Source organism: Jaculus jaculus, chromosome 5 (genome assembly GCF_020740685.1).
Source record: "Jaculus jaculus isolate mJacJac1 chromosome 5, mJacJac1.mat.Y.cur, whole genome shotgun sequence".
NCBI lineage: Eukaryota > Metazoa > Chordata > Mammalia > Rodentia > Dipodidae > Jaculus > Jaculus jaculus.
Genome location: NC_059106.1, coordinates 158,491,368 through 158,516,394, shown reverse-complemented (window position 1 = coordinate 158,516,394; position 25,027 = coordinate 158,491,368). Strand labels below are relative to the sequence as shown.

At 47.7% G+C, this 25,027-nt stretch overlaps 1 protein-coding gene across 1 annotated transcript in view; it reads right to left on the bottom strand.

Moving 5' to 3' along the window:
- Positions 1 to 4,522: 4,522 nt before the first annotated feature.
- Positions 4,523 to 25,027, bottom strand: part of Mrps6 (mitochondrial ribosomal protein S6) — an 89,710-nt gene continuing 69,205 nt past the window's right edge. Inside the window, exons 4-5 of the mRNA XM_045149205.1 lie at positions 15,347 to 15,486; positions 4,523 to 4,994 (exon numbers count right to left, since the gene is read on the bottom strand). Of these exons, the coding sequence (XP_045005140.1) occupies positions 4,802 to 4,994; positions 15,347 to 15,486 (333 nt within the window). The 3' untranslated portion in view covers positions 4,523 to 4,801. The remainder of the gene's footprint in view (positions 4,995 to 15,346; positions 15,487 to 25,027) is intronic.

Sequence of the window (25,027 nt, the reverse complement as noted above, 5' to 3'; positions counted from 1 at the left end):
ATGGGTAGGCTCTAGATTTGGTGTACCTGGGTAGGGAGGAGGGTTGTTTGGTTTGACTCTCCACAAACTAGACTTTGCCATTACAAATGAATGTCTTGATTACAACATTGTGTCTCTTCTGTGGGCTCTCAGAATGCCTCTTGCCTGTGTTTGGCTCCACGTGTGCGTCCCTTAATTTCTGCAGAGCGCAAAGAACGCTGGCAATTTGAGCAAGTAAATGGTGGGGTTGACCCCTGGGGGTCCCTCTGCCGAGTCCTTGTGATCAAGTATAGCGCCTGTTCTGTTTAGAATGAGAGTCACAGACAACCCAACAGAGCTCACTGGCAGGTTATGAAAACAAATGGCTATGTGTATCAGAAAAAGAAGTGTATGAAGAATTAACCCCTGAAAGCCCTTTTTTCGCCCTTCCCTACCCCCTCTCCCATTCACTACACCTCGTTCTGGAGTCACCAGCCAATCGGCCTCTCCAGAAACCAGCCAGGTATAGAGCTGAAACAGCTCTTGGGAGTGCGCATTTCATACAAGGACAGGGTCAAGCAGCTGGTAGATAGCAAAGCCTGGGCCCAGAGGCAGATCTCCAACCTAAAGTTCTAAGTTCATTCCGTCTCCCACCATCTTTTTTTTTTTTTGTTCAAAGTGACTAAGGATCCATCATCCACATCATACTCAGGTGAAGAAGACACCAGTTGGCGGGTGGCATTACAAGGCCTCTATAGGCAATCTCTCCACTCAGTCTCTTTTAACACAAATGTCACAGGATACCTTGTTCAGCTAGGAGACACTGAGCAAACACTTTCATTCTCCAAATGGCCTGCTACCTTCTTAGGAACATCCGAAAACCTCATCTCTGCAGAATTCTTACCTCATAAACATACAGGCAGCATAGGGCCATTCAGTCAGGAACATGTTATACCAAGTTTATATGCACAACTTCACTCTTGGCTCTTCCCGAGGATCATTCAGGAAACCCTCAATAGCCACAGGGTATCCACAGCAGACATGAACCCATGACTTCCCAGTCTCATCTCCCTAACACTTCACGTTCCTTCCCACCAACACATCATACTCACTTGCTCTGGGAGCCCCCCAAACACACGTTGCCACCTCCCATCCCCCAACACATGCTCCCTACTTGACTAGCTGCCCCTATGCCAAATTGCAAAACTGTGAGCCCCACCCTCTTTCCAAGTATTAATGAATCCAGCCCCACCTAGTTCCATAGCACTTGATTTGTGTTTCAACTATTGTTTAAATTATGGCCTGTGAGATAGATGTATGTATATATACATCTATCTATTTGTGTGTGTGAGAGAGAATGAATGAATAAGAATGGGCATGGGCATGCCAGGGCATCTAGTTTCTGCAAACAAACCCTAGATGCATGCGCTTTGTGCTTCTAGCTTTACGTGGGAACTTGGGGACTGAGCCCAGGTTGTTAGGCTCTGCAGGCAAATGCCTTAACCACCCAGTCATCTCTCCAGCTCCTAGGCTGTTTTAAATCTCTGAGCATTTCCATCTTCCCTGCATATGCGTGCCTGAAGGTCAGGGACACAACACTGCCCACTGCATTTTGTATCCTGCCCCAGGCAGCAGTTTCCATGTGAGCTCTATAGAAACATACCCCTGGAGTGGCGCAGGGAAGGGCGGTTCTGTGAGGAACTGTGTAAAGGGAGGCCAGGTATCCAGGATGCGCATTTTCTGCTTGTTGTTCTCAGAGCTGCCCTTTGAAGACCCAAACTGAAAAAAGAAAACTTTCCAGGAGTCCCAGACCCACTCACCCCCTGCAACCATGGAGGAGCCTGGGTATTGTGCAGGGGAGGGATCACTCACAGCAGGGGCTGGGCGACAGGCCAGCAGGGCATCCAGAGGGTGTACCAGGCCAAAAGTGGCCTTCGGAATCAGGCAGACAGGCTCCCAACCCCAAATCCTCCCCTGTGGCCATAAACGAGGAGCCTTCTCTGTGCGCGAAGAGTGGCCGCACTGCTGTGCGGGCAAAGCACAATTTTCCACGCTGAGCTCTGGAAAGACACCCAGTCCCGCACCTCAGCTGGGCTGCAGCCAACGTCTAAGCCGGCAATCCAACTCTCCCACATTCAGCCCGACGCAGACCAGGGCGGCTCGGGCTTTCAATACCCTAGTCTCTAACCAACACAGACCTGGCCTTTCAGCAGAGCTCGAAAAGGCTTACAGACTTTCTTTGTTGATGTCCCACGGCCTAGGGCTAGCTAGAGGGCTAGGTCAACGTGTGTGTCGTGTGTGTCGATGATGTCGATGTAGTGGGGCCAGCTTCCCTGAAAGCGGCTGCCTGGCCTCAGCTCGTATCTCATCATCCACCTCCCTAAGAAAGCCTCATGCCCCAGGCTCTTCTCACAGCCATTACCTTTGGACCACTGAGGAGGAGCCATTACTGTCACAAGGACTCCTGGCTTTCCTTCCCGCGACCTTCCTTCAGGCAGGTGTCAGAGCCAACTGGCAACAGTAAGTCTTAGGAGATACTGGCATCAAGTGGGGAAGGAGGGGGGAGGAAGGGTGCCAGAGAGGAAAAGCTGAGATCACGAGGAGAAACATCACTTAACTAGCCCTGGCACCTTATCATTTTTTTTTAGATTTTATTTTATTTTTTTTATGTTTTTTAAAAAATTTTTTTGTTCATTTTTTATTTGAGAATGGCAGAGAGAGAAAGAGGCAGATAGAGTGAGTGAGTGAGTGAGAATGGGCGCGCCAGGGCTTCCAGCCACTGCAAATGAACTCTAGACGTGTGCGCCCCCTTGTGCATCTGGCTAACGTGGGTCCTGGAGAATCAAGCCTCGAACCCGGGTCCTTAGGCTTCATAGGCAAGCGCTTAACCGCTAAGCCATCTCTCCAGCCCTAGATTTTATTTTCTAAATTAATTTTTATTAGATATAGACATACTCAGTACGTAAACAACGTATGTGGGTACCATCCTCTCCCTCATCTCTGCCCCCTTGCTGAAGGGGTTTTCCTTATTGGGGGATGCAGGTCATCCCCATGGGGACTGCGGGTCATACCAACAAGGAGGAGAAAGCAGAGTAATACAACAGCTCCCAGCACCACTATCAGCCTGGAGAGGAAGACCAGACACTTGGCTCTCAGAGGAAACAGGCAGTCTGGCAATCACCTGCCTGGGCTCGCTCAAAGCCAGGAACGCAGTGGCCAGAGGCCGCAACAAGCTGCTGAGGGGCTCGCTGAGAATCGCTGCTTAGAGCAAGGGGAGCGCAGCACGCTGCACAGCTCTCCTACTCCGCCGGCCTCCCGCCTAACTAACTGAGCACTTGCACGACCTGGATGCCCAGTGGCATCAACTGTTTCCTCCGGGACTTAGCAAGTGCAGAAAACGCAAGTGCCCGGACAGAGCTACCACCTGCGCTGGACCACCAGGCGCCTTATTTAACCTGAGAGGAAAAAGTCAGCCTCAATATTGTAAGATAGAAAAGCAAACAAACACAAAACCAGAAGACATTCGGTACCCTGCCCCACACACACTCCAGGTCAAGGTCCCAACTTGATAGCTGCACGGACAACGTCAACTCCGAGCCAGTCTCCTCAAGCCAAAACTCAGGAGTAGCAACGCTCTCTCTGGGGCCGGAAAGACTACATTGAGGCCATCAGACAACACGTCCAGCACAGCACGTGGCACGTGGTGTGGACTTTAGAAACACTTTAAAGGAAGGTAGGAAACACATTTCAGGCAACCGCGAAGTCAAAACTCACGCGGTGCAGACTGCCTGGGAGAGGTGTTCACGGCTCCTGCGAGTCCTCACCAGGAGCCTGCGTTTTCAGACCATGCCTAATGAACTGGGTGGAAGTAATGTGTTTTCCTAGATCATCTCTACTTTACCCCTTTTATTTCTAGCCTTGAGCTCTTAATGATCCTCTTTCCTTCACTGTTCTTCAGAGACACTTTGTGCGGCTCTTGCCTGGAAGAAGTTTAAGTAGGGCTCTCCGGATCAGAGACGGTGACAACCGGGTCACCGGGGCAGAGGAAGTCCTAGATGCAGCTTTGCGGGCACCGCTCACACACCTCTGAGCCTGGCCCCCTTCCGCTTTAAGACAGCAACACAGCCATTACTAAATGGGCCCTTCCTCCAGCCTATCATCCATGTCAGCTGTCATGGTGATGGTGCCAATCCCTGAGCCTGAGCAGGACACCTCTGGGAGGGTGGAGGCGCTGCCAGGTCCTACTAAGCCACCAGCCAGGGAATAGACAGTCACCAACACCCATCACATAAGCCATCCTCCCGCCTTCTCAGAAAGGCCTGCCTGGGCTGCAGGACAGTGGAGGAGGCAGAAGTCAGTGGGGGACAGCGGACAGGAAACAGTACCAGAGGGAAAGAAGTACTAATTTTATAGACCTCACAGGGGCCCAGAACAGACTCTCCCTTGTTTCCTTTCTCCGGGGCCTTAACTTCAGAGTGTCTTCGAGGCAGCACAAGACTGGAGCTGCCCAGCTTCCAGGAGTGCACCGTGCAAGGCAGGGGAAGAGGGAACACACCAGTCAGAGTTGGTAAAAATCACGTTTATTACCCTGATCTCTTTACATGGCAGTGTGGCCTGAATGACAGGCTTGCAATCCAAGGGAATTTTGTGTTTTGCTTTTCAAAATGGTGCTGCCATTACATGGCGAAAGTCTGTGTACTGGTCTGTATACTGGTGACAGGGGCCATCAAGAGTAGCCTGCTGGAGCCACCGACCTCAGGGCAGTTCTCTGACCAGTGTTCCCACCTCTTGCAGTACGTCACATAAGACCACACTTAGAATTTCATGTAAAGCCAAAATCTTCTTACTTCTTACTCCTTTTCGTAGAATATAACTTTTCTTGTAATGGGACTGGGACAATGCCATCACATTCTTTTACTTCCTGAGTCAGAGGGTGTTTTACAACAGTCGGTCTAACCACATCAGTGTCACGAGACAAGTGATCCAGTATGCTGTCCACCATGGTTGTTGGGGCGTAAAAGTCCACCAAGAAATACCTGCAAGGAAATACAAACTTGTGAATCCTATATTCTGAAATGTCATAATGATCCCGGTACTTCAGTCAATGGTTTCATTTATTCTTCCTAGACAAGCACCAGCTACCCAAGAACACTCACACACCTTGTGAACAGAAACCATTAGTGGAGATGTCTATGCTCACCAGACTGCCCGGTAAGCACTTCTCTTAATGTTCACACCCATATAGTAATGCTACTCTCACTTTAGGTTAGAGAACCTTCTGTTTTCAGATGGCAGTGACCTTGGGATGACTCAGGGGCACCATGGTGCTGAGAAGTGGCAGAGGAGTGCTCAGCACTGAAATACCTCTATCACACCTTCCAAGGCTCAGGGTCCACTGTGAAAGAGGTGGTGGGAAGAATTTGAGCCAAAGAAACGGTAGGACTCCTTACAACGTGCTCCTCTAGACATAAAATGGCCTGGATATCCATGATCTCACAGTGCCTGACACTACCTACACAAGACCATCATAAGAGGAGGAAAAGATGATGGCATCAAAATAAAAGAGAGACTGATTGAAAGTGGAAAATGTATGATGGAGAGTGGAGTTGCAAAGGAGAAAGTGGGGGAAGGGAGGGAATTACCATGGGTAATTGGGTAATTGTCTATAATTATGGAAGTTGTAAAAAAAAAAAGTTTTTAAAAAAGAAAAGAAACCCATTAATGGAGCAGCCCAGTAGGATGACCAGTCTCCCGTCATATGGCTTTTCTCCCAACAAAATATAAATTCAACCCAACTTTAAAGCAGCAAAAAACTACCATGACATGAGAGTCAGGAGCTCATCAATGATTTTTTAAAGTCGTGTGTGCATGCATGTGTGTGTAAACATGAACATTTACTGAGTTGTCTTCTAATTTTCGAGAAGACTTTAGAAGTGACCCAGTGTACCTAACAAATACAGTACAGACATCAACCATACTTCACAATAAGGAAAAAGATAAAGGGATAAGACTCATCTAAGACTGACTTGTAGACTCAAGAAGTGACAAGAAACAGAACAACTTAGACCTTGGGTAAGGCAAAACATGCAACATCCACTCAGGCTAGACAGGAATCCTAGACAGCTACTGGCCCTGAAAGCGCCAAGGCTTTATCAGCACCCTGCTGAGAAACACCTTAAAGAAGCACTGCCCCTTGGAGAAGCGCTTCTGCTCTCCAGCCTCAATGCTAGCCTCTAGCTGGGGGTGGGGGTGTGCTCCTGTAATCCCAGGCCAGCTGGTCTACATAGTAAATTCCAGGTCAGCCACAGCTATACAGCCCCTGTCTCAAAAAACAAAACAAAGGAAACATTGAAGCCTCCTTTACTGTCTGATTTGAACCACAACATTGCTAAAGACAGGGTGATGTCAGCACACATTCCTAAAATTTCTGCACCGTTCTAGCTGGGTTTTCACTGCCACCTTCTGTGCTCTAGCCACACACCCCCCTCAGGACTCTCTGGCGTACCCCTTGGTCTCTGTTCGAAGCCTGCCTTCACAGAGGCCTTCGGTAACCCTTCCCTCCAGCTCGCCATCCTGTGGCACGCCACAGGCCTCACCCACTGCGCCCTTAGCTCAACTCCTCTCAAGCACTGCGGCGCCAGGGGCCTATGCTCCTCTGCTGATGACGGCCCGAGTCCATCAAAACAACAGCCCCAGAAGGACCCTACCTCGAAAAAGCAAAAAATAAACCTACTTAAATCTTACAACAATAGTTGGGAGATTAAATAGACATTTCACCAAAGGTAAAAATAACAGAGAAGTACAAAAAAAGATACTTAGAACCTGTGGTGGTTTGATCTAGGTGTTCTGAACGCTAGATTCCCAGATGATGGAGATTTGGGAATTCATGCTTCCTGGAGGGAGTGTATTGTTGGGGGCGGGCTTATGGGTGTTATAGCCAGTTTCCTGTTGCCAGTGTTTGGCACCCTCTCCTGTTGCTATTGTCTGCCTGATGCTGGCCAGGGGGTGATGTCCACCCTCTGCTCATGCCATCGTCTTCCCTGCCATCGTGGAGCTTCCCCTCGAGCCTGTGAGCCAAAATAAACCTCTTTTCCCACAAGCTGCTCTTGGTTGGGTGATTCCTACCAGCAATGCGAACCTGACTGCAACAGAACCATTAATCATTAGTGAAATTCAAATTAAAGCCATACCTGCTAGAAGGGCTACAGTTAGAAAGACTGACCATACCAGGTGCTGGCAAAGTCACAGGGAGACTGGCACTGTGATTCACTGCCAGTGGGAACGCCTATGACCCAGCCAATGTGACAAAGGTCCTCTGGCACACTCTTCAGGCACTGCACCGGGCTGTCACATAGCACGCGTAGCGTCGCAGAGTACATCTGCACTCTGACTAAGCCGCTCTCGGCGTGTGCCCAAGAGAACTCGGAGCATGCGCACACACGGCAGCATAAGCTCTTTGCTTCTCGCACCTTAACAGCTTGAGGAAAAGGATGAAGGGCAGTGGAAATCCCACTCTGCACTCGTTAAGGGGGTGCAAGAAGAAGTGGTACGGCTGAGTGTTGGTCGAGCTCAGCAGTCCTCTCCCAGCAGTGACGACTACCTTCCTACATGCTGCCTCCCCTCCCCCCCACCTCAGGTCCCCAAGGAGAGACTCAGGGTAGGTCACGAACCTAGCTCACTCAGCTGTCATGTGGTCATAGCTGGAGCTCAAATACATCTGATTTTTGTTTGGTTTTTGGAGGTAGGGTCTCTAGCTCAGGCTGACCTGGTAGTCACTCTGTAGTCTCAGGTTGGCCTCCTCTGCCTCCCTGTGCTGGGATTAAAGGCATGTGCCACCATGCCTGGTTTACATCTGATTTTTTGACTCCATACAAGAAGCCACTAGAGTTTGGAGACCAACGGAGGTAAAGAATTAGAGGATGGAAGTGCTGAATGTCCTAAGATGAGGCTGGGGCTGGGCTTTTGGAGACTCCCCACGGCTGCCAAACCCTCTCACTCTTTCCCTAAGAACTCACCTTCCCCGCTCTTACAGTCCTCTTGGCAGCCTAATCCAAACAAAAGCACTGGCCAAAATGCAAGTGGGTTTGTGCCCACAACCACAGTGTGTGACTGTCATTTTATCTTATCACCCTGCTGATCTGTGCCTGGGGCTCATGTGGGCAAAGACTGCTTCCACTCCCATGGTTCCTTATTACACCATGGAAATTTCCACGAAAAGGAAACACCAAACAGAAAAGAGGGGAAGTGGCTCAGAGATGGGCAGATATATTGTGTTCAGCTCTCCCTGAAAGCTGAATCTCCCCCTCCCTCCCAGGACAAAGCCTACCCATCTAGTTTGTAAAGTCCACATGGTCTTCCCACACAGGAAGGCTCATGACCAATTTCTAGTTGCTTCCAGTCAGTATTTTTTTTTTTAATTTTATTTTAGCCTCTCTCCCTTCCCCCCTCCCCCCACCCTTCTTCTTCTTCCCCTTAACTATATGGGCAAACTTAACTGGCTAGCAACAAACCACAGGAGACTCAGACACTAAGATGCACAGGCCCCTGCAACAAGGGAAGAGCAGAAGACAGAAGTCACCAGAGTTTGGTACTAGCAGAAACCCAGGCTCCCACCACTCAGTAAGACTCCCTTCCTGTGGCCACGCACACCCAGCTGTGGGCTGGTGGCTCTGCTAGCGACACATGACAGAGCAGCAATGAGAATGAGTCTTTTCATAGGAGAGGAGAGGGAAAGAGAGCCCAGGTACAGTTGGGGGCTGGGCGGCTTCTGAGGCCTGCCAGGTTTCTCTTCCCTTAACAGACCAGGTCTATAAAGAACTAAAAAAGGAGACTTGAGAAAACAAAACGGCCCTAGGAACTCTCCTGATACCAAACAACGCTCCCTGTACCCTGCTGGAGGCTGCCATAGCCAGTCTTCAGAGCAGCTGAGTTCAAGGGAGGCTAAAGAGAGGCTAAGGAATCTATGGAACCAGAGGTCTGTGGCCCTACTCCATCCTGCCCAGGAAGAGAGGAACAAGCAAATTCCAGATCTCAATGGGATACTGGCGTTTGCTTCTCAGAACCTAAACACACCACCTGAACTCCTTACATGTGTGGAGTTATGAGCTTGAATAGGTTTGTGACTATGGCTACACAGAGGCCTAAAAGCTGACATTCCAATAAGAAAATAACAATGAAGTATTCTAGCTAGTTTTCCATTTTCTATTTTTATTCTAATTAGTGAGTGCACCAGTAAGCGGACAGATCGTTCTGAGAAACTCAGTGTAATAACCTAAAATCTAATTACATGACACATCCCTCATCACGTGCCCAGCAGCCGGGACGAGGACGATGGCGACGGCCTTGAACACAGACCCGGAACCCCGACACGCCTCTCTCGTGTGGTTCTGACTGCAGGACCTCTTTGTGTACAAAGGCACGGCCAGCGTCACCACAGCACCTCTCTTCGCTGCAGAAACGCACGCCAACTCCGCAAGTGAGGTGATGCCTGGCGGGGCGGGGGGACGTGGGCCCACGGAGGGCTACCGCAATGTTCAGAAGCCAGAGGTAGTGAGCGGCTTGCTTCCCAGGTAAAACCTGCTCAAATGGTCTCAGGGACAATCTACCCTCCTGAGAGCTGCTCCAGTCACTGTCACACTGCAGGACTCCAGAGGCCTGGAAAGACTCAGACAAAGGTGTCTCAGGACAGAATATGGTCAATACTGGAAACCAATGCTCCCAAGACTGACCCCTCCCCCCCACACACACACACAGCGGTGGTCTCCCAGGGAACCAGTGCCTCAGCAGCCTTCCACGGGTCCAGGGCCTGGTCCTAGATGTGGTCACCTCTCATACAAGGCTACGCAGCTGCCCAGGTCTGAGCCCTCCACCTCCCATAGGTGCTGGGGGAATGAGATGTGTTTCTCTGTAGTGTTCTTAGATGCAAAGCTTATACCTTTCCAGTCCCACTTTTGTCTTAACCCTGTATTTACGATTTCCTCACAGAAAGCGTTTGAGCTGTGGTTATATTCTTTGTCTCCGTCCCTCTCAGACGCCCTCCCCCTCCCAGGGACAGATGTGGAAATTTCCACTGCAGGGCTCAGTGGCTCAGTAGGTGTGGAGTAGGGGAGGGGTAGGAGGACTCTGTGGCCTCTAAGCAAGCGTCTTGGAAGCTTTTTGAAGGCAGGAGACAGGTCTGCACGGATGCCAGTTCCTAGACTGTCTTGGTTAAATCTTTCTGAATTCATGCTTCGCAGAGACAAAGAATTATTCACCTTAAAACTGGAGTGGCCTCTACATGGAAAGCCCCGTGTGTTTTGACATCTACCAGGTCTTTGCAGCACTGCCACTGAAAAGAACCCTTCAGGATACAGCAGCACCTTGAAACAGGCTGCAGAGCACCTCCACACAGGAATGGGGTCAGGATGCTGGCAGGCAAGTACGAGAACAATCTCCTCTAGGGAGGCTGCCAGCACTCAAGAGTAAGTGAGCTGCAGACACAATCGGGGAGCAAGTCAGTAAAATTCCACTGATTCACCACAAAGCCAGTTATTTTTGCCATCCTGCTTACCCGTAAATAGAAGGGTGTCTCATATGTAGGCCAGCAGAACTTTGCCATAAGCACCTGCCCGAATTTTAAAGCAGAAGAGAATAAGGAAAGCAGGGCAAAAGAGGGAAGACCCCCTTTTCCCAATGGAAGGGCTCCTGCAGGTACCCGTGATGAGCCCAGCCAATGCCAGAGCAAGACCTGGTCAGAGTCAAAGCCACTGGGCTCCTTTCACCACAGGCACAGCCCAGCCCGAGATACAGAGCACTGTCCCTTTGTGAGCTCCGTCTCCTGCCCCGCAGAGAGCACGCTCTCCATCCAGCCCCATCTAGTGGAAAGAGCCTCAAAGGGTGTGCAGCCCGGCTGTGAATGAGATGCTAGAGTTCGGGCAGAGGGACCTCACTAGATCGAAAGATGCTGGCCCTTTCAGGCAAGGGTCTAAGGAGCACCCACTCCCACTGCTCCCTCCTCTGTGTGGGTAGAACCTTCCCCACGGTGTAGATGAGGTGGGCATGGACAAGATAGTCCGGAGGCCTAAAAGATCAAAGCAGATCCAGAGCTGGGAATGGTTCCAGGCCTTTTCAGACCTCCCCACTACCCTGCTCCCCGCTGTACACCGGGGTTCTAGACAGTGCCCAGTGACAACAGATGATACGTGAGAGCAGACACCCCATCTGAAAAGCTGGTCCCAGACACCCAGTGTCTCAAACCACCCTAAGAGAGCCCTAGCCGCAGAGGCATCTGATCAGTCCTGCACTGTTCCCAGATGCCTATCACCTGGCAGGCAAGCAGTTTGGGACATGGCTGCCCCTTGGGAAAACGAAAGAATAGCACACACCGAAGTGACAGGTGTCTGACACCTTGTCTCTGTCCCTGGTGAGGGTGACAGAGCAGGCTGTTCTACAGCCAAGTGGCACACACAACAGCACTTTTGGCAGTACACTTACAGCGTCCTCCACTGTGCAGAAATAACCCACCCCACTGCACAGGCCCTCAGAGGTCATGAATTAGGTGAATTTCTGTGGACAAGTCTGGGAACTTAACCATCAACTTGTCCCAGGGAGAAAACAAAGTTTCCAGTTATAAACAGAGACTTACAGACAAATTTCTGGAACATAACCTGTTTCTAAACTGGGGACTGACCAAATTAATATTTGGAATAACTCCATTTTTGTGTTTGGCACAAACTGGCTATAGCCTTGACAGAATAATAAATAACAACTAGGAGGCATCACTTCCAAAGTAAGCCTTTCTCCTCTGGGAAGGCGGCCCAGCTAATCCTAAAGCAGGAATACCCCTGAGCACCTTCTACTCCTTTCCCTCTGCCTGCACGGCCTGTGCACGGAAGGAGGTGGCAAACGCACAGCATGCTGGGAAAAGACCTGGGTTGTCAGCCCTGTGTTGGGCACTACCCTTGCGTACAAGACACCTCTACCCACACCCCCTTATCTGGGGCCTAGCTTAGCACAACGTGCCAAGTCCTCTGAGACCTTGAAAACCTACCAGGAGCCAGGGCAATCATGATCATCCCGAGTTCTACAGATGCACTAGGACATACCACATATTCAGGAACATATGACAGCAAAAGTCCCACAAAGAATGTGGATTCTCGGAGGACACCTAGGCCCATTTCACTAGCCAGCTGAAACACACTAGTTCATACACACACTGTCAAGATTTGAATCAATGTCTTGCCAAAATTGTATGTTACAATCTCCAGGGATGTTAAAAATGAACCAAAACTTTTGAGTATGGAATGTACGACTGACAAGTCTACCGTTTTTAAGCAGTGCACATTTCACTTAATAATACCTGTGCAAACCGGGCGTGGTGGCGCACGCCTTTAATCCCAGCACTCGGGAGGCAGAGGTAGGAGGATCGCCATGAGCTCGAGGCCACCCTGAGACTCCATAGTGAATTTCAGGTCAGCCTGGGCTAGAGTGAGACCCTACCTCAAAAAAACAATAAATAAATAAATAAATAAATAATACCTGTGCAGCCCTTCATTGGTTCTGTCTGTGCACATGAAGGAAAGGCACGAAGCAAGCAGGACGAGTCAGTGGTGGTAAAGGGCTGGCCGAGGTACCCAAGTAACCACATGCCCCTACTGCAGACATCTGGACACGTCGTTCTGTTCCAGACCTTGACCCTGGCAACTCCAAATACACTAGCCCTCAAATGCACACTTACCGAAAACCAATGCAAAAAATATTCATGGGTACGACAAAAAATGCCATGCTTAAATAAAACTGTTAAATGAAGGTCATCTTACTGAAATACTCTTCATCATTACATGCCAAAGTGAGCCTCCAGATATCACATGCCCCGTGTTTTATTTTTGTTTGACCATCTCTGTGGTGGTTTGAGTCAGGTGTCCCCCATAAACTTAGGTGTTCTGAATGCTAGGTTGCCAGCTGATGGAGATTTGGAAATTAATGCTTCTTGGAGGCAGTATATTGTTGGCTTGTGGGTATTATAGCCAGTTTCCCCTTGCCAGTGTTTGGCACACTCTCCTGTTGCTATTGTCCACCTTATGTTGTTGGCCAGGGGGTGATGTCCACCCTCTGCTCATGCCATCGTTTTCCCCTGCCATCACAAAGCTTCCTCTCGAGTCTGAAAGCCAAAATAAATCTTTTTTGCTTTTCCCCAAAGCTGCTCTTGGTCAGGTGATTACTGCCAGCATTGCGAACCTGACTGCAACAATCTTTGTAAATTAAGTGTTTCAGATACCACACGTTGAAAAGTAGTCACTTAGGCTGGAGAGCTGGCTTAATGGTTAAGGCACCTGCCTGCAAAGCCAAAGGATACAAGTTTGATTCTTCAGGTCCCATGTAAGCCAGATGCACAGGGGGCCCATTTTCTCTCTCTCTTTCTCTCTCTAATAAATAAATTTTTAAAATCTTGAAAAGTAGCCATTTAAACAAGTAAACATGACTTATCTCAGAAAACAAATGTGAAAACCCTGCAGCACTCCCCCCCCCCCGTGCACTGAGCAATCCCCCTTCTGTACTGGGTAGACACTCTCGTAATACCAGAGCCTGGAACACAAGAACCAGAAATCACACCATCAAATGCCGAGGAAGAGGCGCGCGCACCTGGTCAGCAACCAGCGCACGGGGCCAGTGCTGCCAGCAGTTCCGGGCGTGACCCACAGCCACACCTACACGCGTGCCAGCAACTGCGTGCAGAGGCGGGCACCTAAGTAATTTACTACTGTGGCACTCCAAGTGCCATTCTCGGTCAGGGTAGCAGCATCCGTCGCACCAGGCACTTGGTGCCTGTGCCAAATCCTAGTTCCCTGCCAAGGGGGAGGGTGACTCAGGTGGACACATACAAGCAGAAGGAGCCCTGCACTGGATGCCCCCATGAGCGCCACGCGGACGGGGACACCGGGCTTCCCTCCCTGCTCAGTGCCCTCCGTGCACCCAAGAGCAGCGAATAGCTCCTGACCAGGCGAAGGGGTAGGCACCTAGGCACCTTTTAAACAAAAGGATCCATAACCCTGCTGTTACAGCCACCCCAATTTGTGACTAAGTTTTTGTTTGTGTTGTTGTTTAAAAGGAGTAAAGAAAGAATGGCTGCACAGGACCGGGGCCCCCCATCTCCACCCCTCATTGTTATGACGACTGGGGAAGCAGTCCAGCTACTGTGCACTTCTGGTTTCCTAGCAACGGCCGGGCACTCTGGCGAGGCGCTCCTGAGAAGCTGCACACGAGCTCAAAACAAGGCGCGGCCACCGAGGTCTGCAGGGCGAGCCACGGCCGAGTGGCAGGTTTCGGCCCCGAGAAGCCTCAGCCCCCGGCCCCCGCCCACGCCATGAAGCCCAAGAGACAAAAGCAGCATCTTGAGCCCAGCACACCACAGCGCACAATCATTTATTTCTTTCTCGTTGCATCCCTGAGACAACAGGAATGGGAGAACAACTGCCTGAGAGCCAAGGCCTCAGCACTCCGAAAAGCTAAGGGACTTGCCCAAGGCATAGAAAGTGGAGTTCTTCACCCCTGGGGAAATATGCCCACAGAGGACGCTACGCTGATCTTTAGTCGGATTGCAGTGGGTCAAATCAGCTCTCTCGTGGATTAAGCTCTGGCCATGGTCAGAAGCATATGTTCCTTATCTGCCACTACCTATTTACAAGGATGCCATGTACGAGGACAACACATTGTTTAGGTTGGGAGGCAAAAGTTAAAAGAAACACCACGGCAAAACGAGGATTCAGGCTAACACGAAGAGCTTTCCCCAATCAGAGCCTACAAGCCTAGCGCGGTCTGCTCGGTTCTGATTAGTCTCCTAAGGGCCAGCATAACTGCATGCGATTTGTAAAACGACATTCCTTCGGTAAGGACCTATGGTAGTTTGATTCAGGTGTCCCCCATAAACTTAGGTGTTCTGAATGCTAGGTTCCCAGCTGATGGAGATTCAGGAATTAATGCCTACTGGAGGGGGTGTATTGTTGGGGGCCCGCTGATGGTTGTCATAGCCAGTTTTCCCAAACCAGTGTTTGGCACACTCTCCTCTGTTGCTATTGTCCACCTTGTGTTGCCAAGGGGTGATGTTCACCCTTTGCTCATGCCATTTTCCCCTGCCATCATGGAGCTTCCCCCTTGAGCCTGTAAACCACAATAAGCCTCCTTTTCCCACAAGCTGCTCTTGGTTGGGTGATTTCTACCAGCAATGCGAACCTGACTGTCGCCAAGTCTCGGGTGTGTGTCACTACACTTGGCATTCTATGTGGGAACTGGGGATCCAAACTCAGGGCCTTGTGCTGATCCAGCACTTCACTCATGGGGCCATCCATCGCCCCAGCCCTCTGGTCAGTGCTCTTACCTGAGCCCATCAAAGGCGTGCCGCGGAGACACTTACCCTGCTCTCCTGTGCTTCTGGCTGTGGGCTGAGATCTTATAGGGGAGGGTGCGCTCACCCAGGCTCTCCAAGTTCCTCACTATGGCTCCTCGGTCCAGCAGGGCCTCCACTGTACGCTTCAAAGCAGCAACAGTCTCTGGCTGTTTGTTGCGTTTTCATTTGTAAAGAGAAGAAAGGAGGGGGAATCAATATGAGAATTAAAATGATTAAGTCTATGCTGGCAAAGATCAGTGGGTAAAAGCAACTGAAACTGGTCTTGGCTAAAAAAAAAAAAAATAGGAAAAAAAAAAAAAAAGAAAGAGTGGGGAAGGCATTTATTTTAAGAATTGAGATAAGTAAAAATATGAGGAAAAGTTGGAGGTCTTATGAGTCCAGGAGCCAGAACAGCTCCAATGATCAGGAGCTAACAAATGGCTTCTTCAAAGAACCTCAGCCAGGCCCAGTCAGGGCCAATCACTGCTGGTCCTTCCAGCCCATGAAAGTTTAGCTATCCTATTGGTGGGAAACCTCACTAGATTATTCCACCAAAACCACAACCAGGGAGAAAAGGAGTCGTATCACAAAGAAAAACTGGGAGATTATAACCAAAAAGGGAAAGGGTAAGACCCAATCTCCACCCTCAGGACGCTTCTAATCTAATAAAGGGCTTAACAAATACACATAAAACAAGATGGTCGAAACAACAGTTCCATAGGGACCAGAGGTTGAATACAAAGGGCTGTCCTCAGCCAGGCTTACACAGGAGCCCTAGAAATTCAGACTGCATATGAATGACGAGCCGGGCACCAGATGAAGGAGCAAGGACAAGGGGTGCAGGTGCACTGGGGAGATAAAAGCAGCAAGGTGAGGAAGGATGAAAAAGACGACAGCGTTGAGTCTCCGTGAAACGCAGAATTTGGGCTGGGGGGACGGCCCAGTGCTTAAGGCCTTTGCCTGCAAAGCTTAACGACCCAGGCTCAGTTCCCCAGTAACCATGCAGCACCAGATGCACAAAGTGCCACATGTATTTAGAGTTTGTTTGCAATGCCTAGAGACCCTGGTTGTGCCCATACTCACTCTCTTTCTGTCTGCCTCTGTCTCTCAAATAAATAAAAATATTTTAAAAGTTCAAATAAAAAAATCCATTATCTAGGGGTAAGAAGAAAATATTTTATGCTTTCTTTCTGCATGTATATGCACACACAGTGCCAAGGGTGACCCTGGAAAGCTGCAGTAAGTGCAACGTGGAGAAGGAGAACAAGATGTGGTTGAGGAGGGTGCGGCCACCAGCAGTTAAAGGAAATCCAGATTTAAGACCGAGATGCCCACAGCTCCAAGGGTGACCTCTCAACCATGTGGGTGAGAAACGCATGTTCAATAAGCACCTGTCTGGCGGCGGGGGGGGGGGGGGGGATATCAACAAGAGAAAGCACAAACACTTGGAGGCTGACAAGGGCACGGAGAGCTCGAGAAGCAAGTCACAGAAATCCAAGGCAAGAGGCAGTCCTCAGAATGCAGCAATGAGGATGGAGATGAAGAGATCCACGGCATGGGGCTGCAAGGGAACTCGGCAAGATGGGCCCAATGAGAAAGGTCTCCAAGCAGAGGAGCAAGGAGAGAACCAAGAGCTTGAGAGGCAAGCAGACCTGGGCTGTGAATTTGTGGACAGAAAACACATGAGCCAAGTCAGGAGTTAAAAGGGGAAGGAACCAAGTCAAAAACTTTAAGTGGAAGCCAGGCGTAGTGGTACACGCCTTAAATCCCAACACTCAGGAAGACTGCTGTGAGTTCGAGGCCACCCTGAGACTACACAGTGAACTCCATGTCAACCTGGGCTAGCGTGAGACCCTACCTCAAAAACCCAAAAGTTAAAATGAAAGATTTTTAATTTTTTTTCTTTTTTTAAAAAAATTATTTATTTACTAGCAAGGAGAGAGATAGAAGAGAGACAGAGAGAATGGGCACGCCAGGGCTTCTGGTAACTGCAAATGAACTCCAGATACATGTGCCCTGTGCATCTGGCTTACACGGGTCCTGGGGACTCGAACCTTGGTCCTTTGGCTTTGCATGGAAGCGTCTTAATTGCTAAGCCATCTCTCCAGCCCAGATTTTTACATTTTTAAAATAACCATAATGGTAACAAGTGTGATTAGTGTGATTTATTTACTTGTTACAGGCCTGTCATCGGTCTAGTGTTTGTTAACTTTCTTAACCTGCGCGCGCGCGTGCGCACACACACACACACACACACACACACACTGCAAGGACTAGAAACCCAGTGGGGAGGAAGTTGGGGGGCAGCAAAGACAATGTTTTCTCATTCTGATTGGGACAAGATGGAATCAGGATGTTGAACACTCTGTTCACGTGTGTTTCTGTATCTGAGACTGGTCTGTACAGTTCACTGGCCCACTTGTTGACTGGAATATTTCTGTTGCTGTGTGCGTGCATGCACACACACACATGCATAAGTGGAATTTTTGCAGTTCTTTATAAATTCTAGATATGAGTCCCTTGTATGAGGTGCAGCTAAGATCCCCCCCCCATTTCACAGCCCATCCTTCCACCCTGCTGCTGACCAGAAGCTGTTCAACTTCACGTAATGCCATCTGTCAACTCCTGGGATGACTTCCTGTGCTGTAACTCTTTTACAGAAGGCTCCTGCCTATGTCTATATATCTAAATGTTGTCTTCCAGCATTTTAAGTGTTTCTATTAAGTTTTGATCCATTTCAATTGACTTTTGTGCAAACTTGGACATATGGATCTAATTTCATTCTTCTACATGAGGATATCCAGATTTTCCTAGCAAATTTGTTCAAAGAGGCTTCTCCTTTCCTCCCCCCACGTATGTTTTTTGTCTACATGAGGATATCCAATTTTCCTAGCAAATGTGTTCAGAGGCTTCTCCTCTCCCCCCCCCCACGTGTATTTTTGACATCTTTGTCAAAAATTAGGTGGCTGTAGTTATACGGGTTTATTACTCAGTCCTCTTACTCAGTCCTCTATTCTATTCCATGGGGTCTACATGTCTGTTTTTGTACCAGTACCATGCTGTCCATATTACTATGGCTTTGTAGTGTAATTTGAGGTCAGGTATTATGATACCTCTAGAAGTTTCTTTGCTCAAAGTATAGATCAGATCTAGTTTATTGGTAGATTCCAAGGGGTTTTTTGAGTCTGGGATTATGTCATCTGCAAATAAGATAATCTCACTTATTTTCCTATTTGTATCTTTTTTCTTTCTCTTATCGGACTGCCCTAGATTAAGACTTCAAATACTATATTGAAAAAATATTAGAAAGAGCAATCCTATCTCACTTCAAATTTTAGAGGAAATGCTCTGTCTTATCCCATTTAGTATATTAATGACTTACCTGTCATTTATAACCTTTATTATGTTGAGATACAGTCCTTCTATTCCTAATTTCTTCAGGACTTTTATAATGAAGACATGTTGAATTGTCAAATGCCTTTTCTGCATCTACTGAGATGATCATGTGATTTATGTCCTTAAGTCTACTTATAAGATATATTTTATGTAGAGACTTGCATATGTTAAACTAACATTGCATCCTTGGGACGAAACGAACTTGATCATCATGTATGGTCTAGTTAACCAGTCTGTGAGTATTTTGTTGAGTTTTTGCATCTGTGTTCATCAGGAAAGTTAGTTTGTGACTTCCTTTCTTTGTTGTGTCCTTTATCAGAACCAGGGCAACAGGGGCATCATGGAATGAGTCTGGTATTGTTCCTTCCCTTTCTATTTTGCACAGCAGTTTGAGAAACACTGATCTTCAGTCTTCCTTAAAAGTTTTGTAGAGGGCTGGAGAGATGGCTTAGCGGTTAAGCGCTTGCCTATGAAGCCTAAGGACCCCGGTTCGAGGCTCGGTTCCCCAGGTCCCACGTTAGCCAGATGCACAAGGGGGCACACGCGTCTGGAGTTCGTTTGCAGTGGCTGGAAGCCCTGGCGCGCCCATTCTCTCTCTCTCCCTCTATCTGTCTTTCTCTCTGTGTCTGTCGCTCTCAAATAAATAAAAAATTTAAAAAAAAAAAAAAGTTTTGTAGAATCCAGCTCTTCCCTTCCAGCTGCCACCATGCCATCCAGACTGAGGAAGACCCCGAAGCTTGGAGGCCACGTGGGCCATGCCATGGCCGCAGGGGAGCACCGGGGAGGCTGGGGAAATGCTGGTGGCAGGCATCACCACAGGATCCGCTTCTCAAGTATACCATCCAGGTCACTCTGGGAAAGCTGATAGGAGGCGTGACCACTTAAAGAGGAACCAGAGCTTCTCTCCACTGCCAACCTTGACGAACTGTGGACATTGGTCAGTGAACAGACCTGGGTAAATGCTGCCAAAAACTAGACCAGACTTGTCCCCATCATTGATGGTGTGAAATCGGACAAGGAAAGCCCCTAAGCAACCTGTCATCGCGAAGGCGTGTCGGGGACACCTGTGTTTCTGGTGGCTTGATGTTATCCAAGGAGGTTCACTAAATGCTAGCAAGTGCAAAGGCTTTTCAAAAAGGAAAAAAGTTCTGTAGAATTCAGCAGTAAATCCCTCCAGTTCTGGGCTGTTCTTTGTCAACTTTTAATTTTTGCTCCCACATCATTTCTTTTTATGGGTCTAAGTTGTTTTATGATCTTAATTTTGGTAAGTCATATGCTTAAGAATTTATCCATTTCTTCTTGATTTTTCAGTTTTTTGGCATGTTTCTCAAATTACATGCTAATCATCCTCTGAATTTCATTGGGGCTTAATAATTCCCTTTTCATCTCTAATTTTTTTTTAATTTGTTTTTTCTCTCTCTTGGTTAGGGGTTTATCAATTATGTTTATGTTTTAAAAGAACACTGATTCGATGTGCTACTCCTTTATTCTGTTTCATTCATTTCCGCCCTCTCTTCATTACTTTTTTGTCTGTCACGAGCTGTATTTTGTTCTATGGGGATTACACTCCAAATACTAACCTGACCACCAAGAGTCATCTCTTACTGTCCTCCACCCGACTGTTTGTCCAGGCTTGCTCTGAGTAGCCCTACTGGTAAATTAGAAAGGGTGCTCATTTTTCAGGGTCTGGCTGATGTTTACTTTCTGATACACCATTTGGAAGCAATGCTTCCTGAGTTCTTGTAGCATACTTCTTCACCTGAATTCTGCCTGTTTCTCCACCTGCCTTTTTCTCTTTTCACACATATGTGTGTGGTAGGTACGTGCACAGGCACGTCGAGAGTAGACGTCAGTGTCAGGTGCCCTCAGTACTTTCTTCAGCTTATTTATTGAGGTATGTCTCTCACTCGAATCCAGAGCTCACTGATCCAGCTGGCCTAGTCAGCCTGCTCTGGGGATCTGCCTGTCTCTACCTTCCCAGCACTAGGAATGCAGGCTCATGCTGTATGCCCTACCTTTATGTGGGTTCTTGGGAGCGAAACTGATATCCTAATTCCTGCATGGAAAGCTATCTCCTTTGCCCACCGCAAGTGACTTTGTATCCCTATGAAAACTTACTATGTATTGCACATCCCCATGTCTGTCCTTGTGAAGATGGATTTCACAGTGAACAACCTGGACTTGTTGTCAAGGAGGAGAGGTAGGAGAAATGCTGTGAGTTCGAGGCCACCCTGAGACTACAGAGTAAGTTCCAGATCTACCTGGACTACAGTTAGACCATACCTCGAAAAACTGATAGACAGGTAGGTAGGTAGGTAGATAGAGGCAAAGCCACAGTAATTTTTTTTTTTAAAGCATGATTGACATAACGACACAGAGATCCATGGAACAGAATAGAAGATTCAAGTTCTAGTAATTACAGCTACCTGATATTTATAAAGGAGGCTAAAAATACACACTGGGGGAAAAAAAAAAAAAAACAGCATTTTCAACAAATAGGGCTGGAAACTGGATAGCCAAATGTGGAAGATTGCATCTAGACCCTCTTCTCTTCCCCTGCATAAAATCAACTCTAAATGGATCAAACCTAAACATAAGACCAGAAATTAGAGCTGGAGAGATGCCTTAGCAATTGAGGCACTTGCCTGCAAAGCCTAAGGACCCATGTTCAAGTCTCCAGATCTCACGTAAACCAGACGCACAAGGTGATGCAAGGGCAAGGTCACACATGTGCACACGTTGGCACACACATCGGGAGTTCGGTTGAAATGGCTGAGGCCCTGGTGCACCAATTCTCTCTTTCTCTCATTAAGAAAAGAAAAAAGACCTGAAATTCTAAAACTGGAAGAAAAAAAACTGGGGAACTCCAGGATATAGGCATACAGAGAGAGAGAGACTTTCTAAATAAGATTCCAGCAGCCTAGCGAATTAGACAAACACTGAACTGTTGGGATCTCAGGAAATTAAAACAGCTATTGTACAGATAAACTAACCATCAACCAAATCAATAGACAATACAGACTGGGAGAAAATCTTTGCCAGCTACATATCTCACAGAGGCTTACTATCTAGAATATACAAAGAACTCAAAACAGCTAAGCAATGAAAAAAAAAAAAATCAACCAACCCACTAAAAAAATAAAGCAGGAAACTGAAGTCTCAGTAGAAGAAATGGACAATAAACATCTAAAAAGATGTTCAACATTTTTAGCCTTCAGAGAACTGCAGATTAAAACTACTTTGAGATGCTATCTCAATCCAGTCAGAATGAAAAAAAGAAAGAAGAAAGAAAAAAAAACTAAATGAGGCTGGAGAGATGGCTCAGTGATAAAGGTGCTTGCCTGCAAAATCTAACGGCCTAGGCTTGATTCCCCAGTACCCACGTAAAGCCAGATGCATAAAGTGGCACGTGCTTCTTGAGTTCATTTAGGAGATAGCTTGAGGCCCTAGTGCACTCGTTCTCTTTCTGTCTCTGTTCTGTCTTCTCTGCTTGTAAATAAATAAATAAATAAATATTTTCTTTAAAAAAGTCAGGGCTGGAGATGGCTTAGTGGCTAAAGTGCTTGCCTGCCAAGCCGAAGGACCCAGGACCCACGTAAGCCAGATGCACAAGGGGGTGCACACATCTGGAGTTCATTTGTGGTGGCTGGAGGCCCTGGAGCGCCCATTCTCCCTCTCTTTCTACCTGCCTATTTCTGTATCTCTCTCTCAAATAAATAAATAAAAAGAAAAAAAAAATCAAAGAAATGCTGGAGAGGGCAAGGGCAAAGACAACCCCTTTACCTACTGATGGTTTGAGTACGAACTTGTATGGCAACTTTGGAAATGAGAACATAGGTTCCTCAAAAATCTAAAAAGGGATTTATCATTTGACCCTGCTGTGCTGCTCCTGGGCATACGCCCTGAAGTCTCTATAAATTACTACAGAGATACTTGGTCAGCTGTGTTTGGTGCTGCGCTATTCACCGTTGGTAGGAAATGCCATCATCCCAGATGCCCAACAACTAATGAACAGATAATGATGGTGTGGGACATATACACAATACTCAGTGGTAAGGAAAAATTAAAATCTCCAGGAAAATAAGCCTGGGGGAAAAAAATTATACCTAGCAAGGTTACCCAGGCTCAGAAAGACTAACACCTTATGTTCTCCCTCTTCTGCCTATCCTAACATGGAATAGTCTGACTTGTTTGTAAGTGCACTAAGCATCAACAGTACTAGTTAGGACGCTATAATACGAGGCTTGCAGAGAGAACGAGCCAGAAGGGATCAAAAGCGGAGACAGTAGACAGGCAAGTAGAGAGAGCATACAGGGGCTAAAAGGATCTGGGGAGGTAGGAGTAAGACAGAAAGGGGATGAGAAGATATACAAAATTAATGATGGTATACAATCAGTACCATATAAATTCACCTCTTTGTTAGCTAATTAAAAGACCTAACTCTTTTAAAATAAAAAATAATAAATAAAATAGAAAAGATGAGAGGGGTACTTTGGGCAGAAACACCCTTAGGAGAAAACTTTTCTGTAAAACCATAGGCCGTTGTCAGTAAATACCAGGGCCAGAATTGGGCTATCCCCGCCTCAGCACTCCAACACACACACAGCAGTAAGCTTTTGGTCAAGAAGGCCCATGGGACCCCCGAAAGAACGCAAGCAACTGCCAAAGTACTTGGTTATCCACCAGAACTAAATGACAAGACCCTATTGCTGAAGATGCCACGGGTTGTGGTCACAGACCACTGAGAGATCCTGTAAGAATTCAGGCCCCTGCCAGCTAGTTCTCATAGTGCCGGGAAGTGCTATGCAAGAGGCTGGGGGGTAAAAGTCACCAACAGCATGAATGAGCAGTGGACCCTGCAAGCTACAAAATCAACTAGCCAGGCAGGATGTACTCATACCCATGCAATGGTGGCACACAGGTTATGGGGGTAACCAACTGCCCTCTGATCTAATATGAGGCCTGCTCGGTGGGAGGGAATTCATGCCTCCTGCTGAGAACCACGCCAGACTGGAAAAACAGAACTTAAGTGGAAGCTTCCATCATTCTTCGGCGAAAAGAAGAGGTTATGTCTCTTATCAAAAAAAATCTTCTAAATGTCTGTATTTGTCTCTTTTTATCTATGCTGCTCTCACTCTTGGCTAGACAATCTGCTTTTTACACATGACAGCTAATATCAGGGAGACCCACGACCCATCAGAATGACAAGAAAAGATAGCAGACTGCCCAGCACAAGCCAGGCCATCTCTATCATATCTGGCAGAGCCCAGGAAACCTCACAGAAGTGGTGGATTAAACAGAAGTGCAGCTTTCACTGCTGGCCTAGGAACCTCCTCCACGGAGATGGAAATACACTGAGGAGACTCAACACTCGACACAGCAGAAAAACCAGGCTGAGAGGCTCCGAGAACACTGTGAGAGAGGGAGTGGACAGAATGTAGGAGCCCCAGGTGAGAAGGTGTACGGAGGCATTGTCTACCCCAGAGAAGCTGGTACATTCATGACCCCAGCCAGTCATTAACCTTACTGAGGAGAGCCTTCACTGGAATGGGGGCAGGAGAGAGGGAATGTTAAGAGTATAACCTGATGGGAATATGGCCAATTTGCAGTATGTTCATATATTAACATTCTCAAATAAGAAATTAGTTTGTTAAGGTATTAAAATTCTAAAACACAGCACTGGAGAGATGACTTAGCAGTTAAGGCACTTGTCTATGGAGGCTGTGGACCCAGGTCCAATTCCCCACTACCCGAGTAAGCCAGATGCATAAGGTGGCCCATACATCTGTAGCTGGTGTGCAGTGGCAAGAGGCCCTGGCACACCCATATACTCACTTTCTCTCTCAAATAAATTACATGAGAACCAACCTTGAACGACTTGACGATTGTTAGTGATCCATGTATTAGATTAACATGAAATCTGTGCAGTTCAACTGAAATGCAGTTTAGTTCCTTAACTTCTTTCTGAAGGCCCAAGCCAGCCAGTATCATTCTGGTAGTTAATGAGAAATCTGGAGGTTGAAGCTGGAGAGATGGCTCAGCGATTAAGGCACTTGCCTGCAAAGCCTAATGAACCAGGTTCAATTCCCCAGCACCCACAAAAAGGCAGATGCACAAAGTAGTACATGTATCTGGAGTTCATTTGCAGCAGCTGGAGGTCCTGTCCATTTCTCTCTCTCCCCCACCCACCCATTCTCTCTGCTGTCAAATAAATAAATATATTAAAAATATGAAAAAAAAATCTGGAGGCTAACCTGGGTTTGAGTTCAGCCAAAGGTAGTCACCATGGTATTCCTCAGCACACACTTGAAT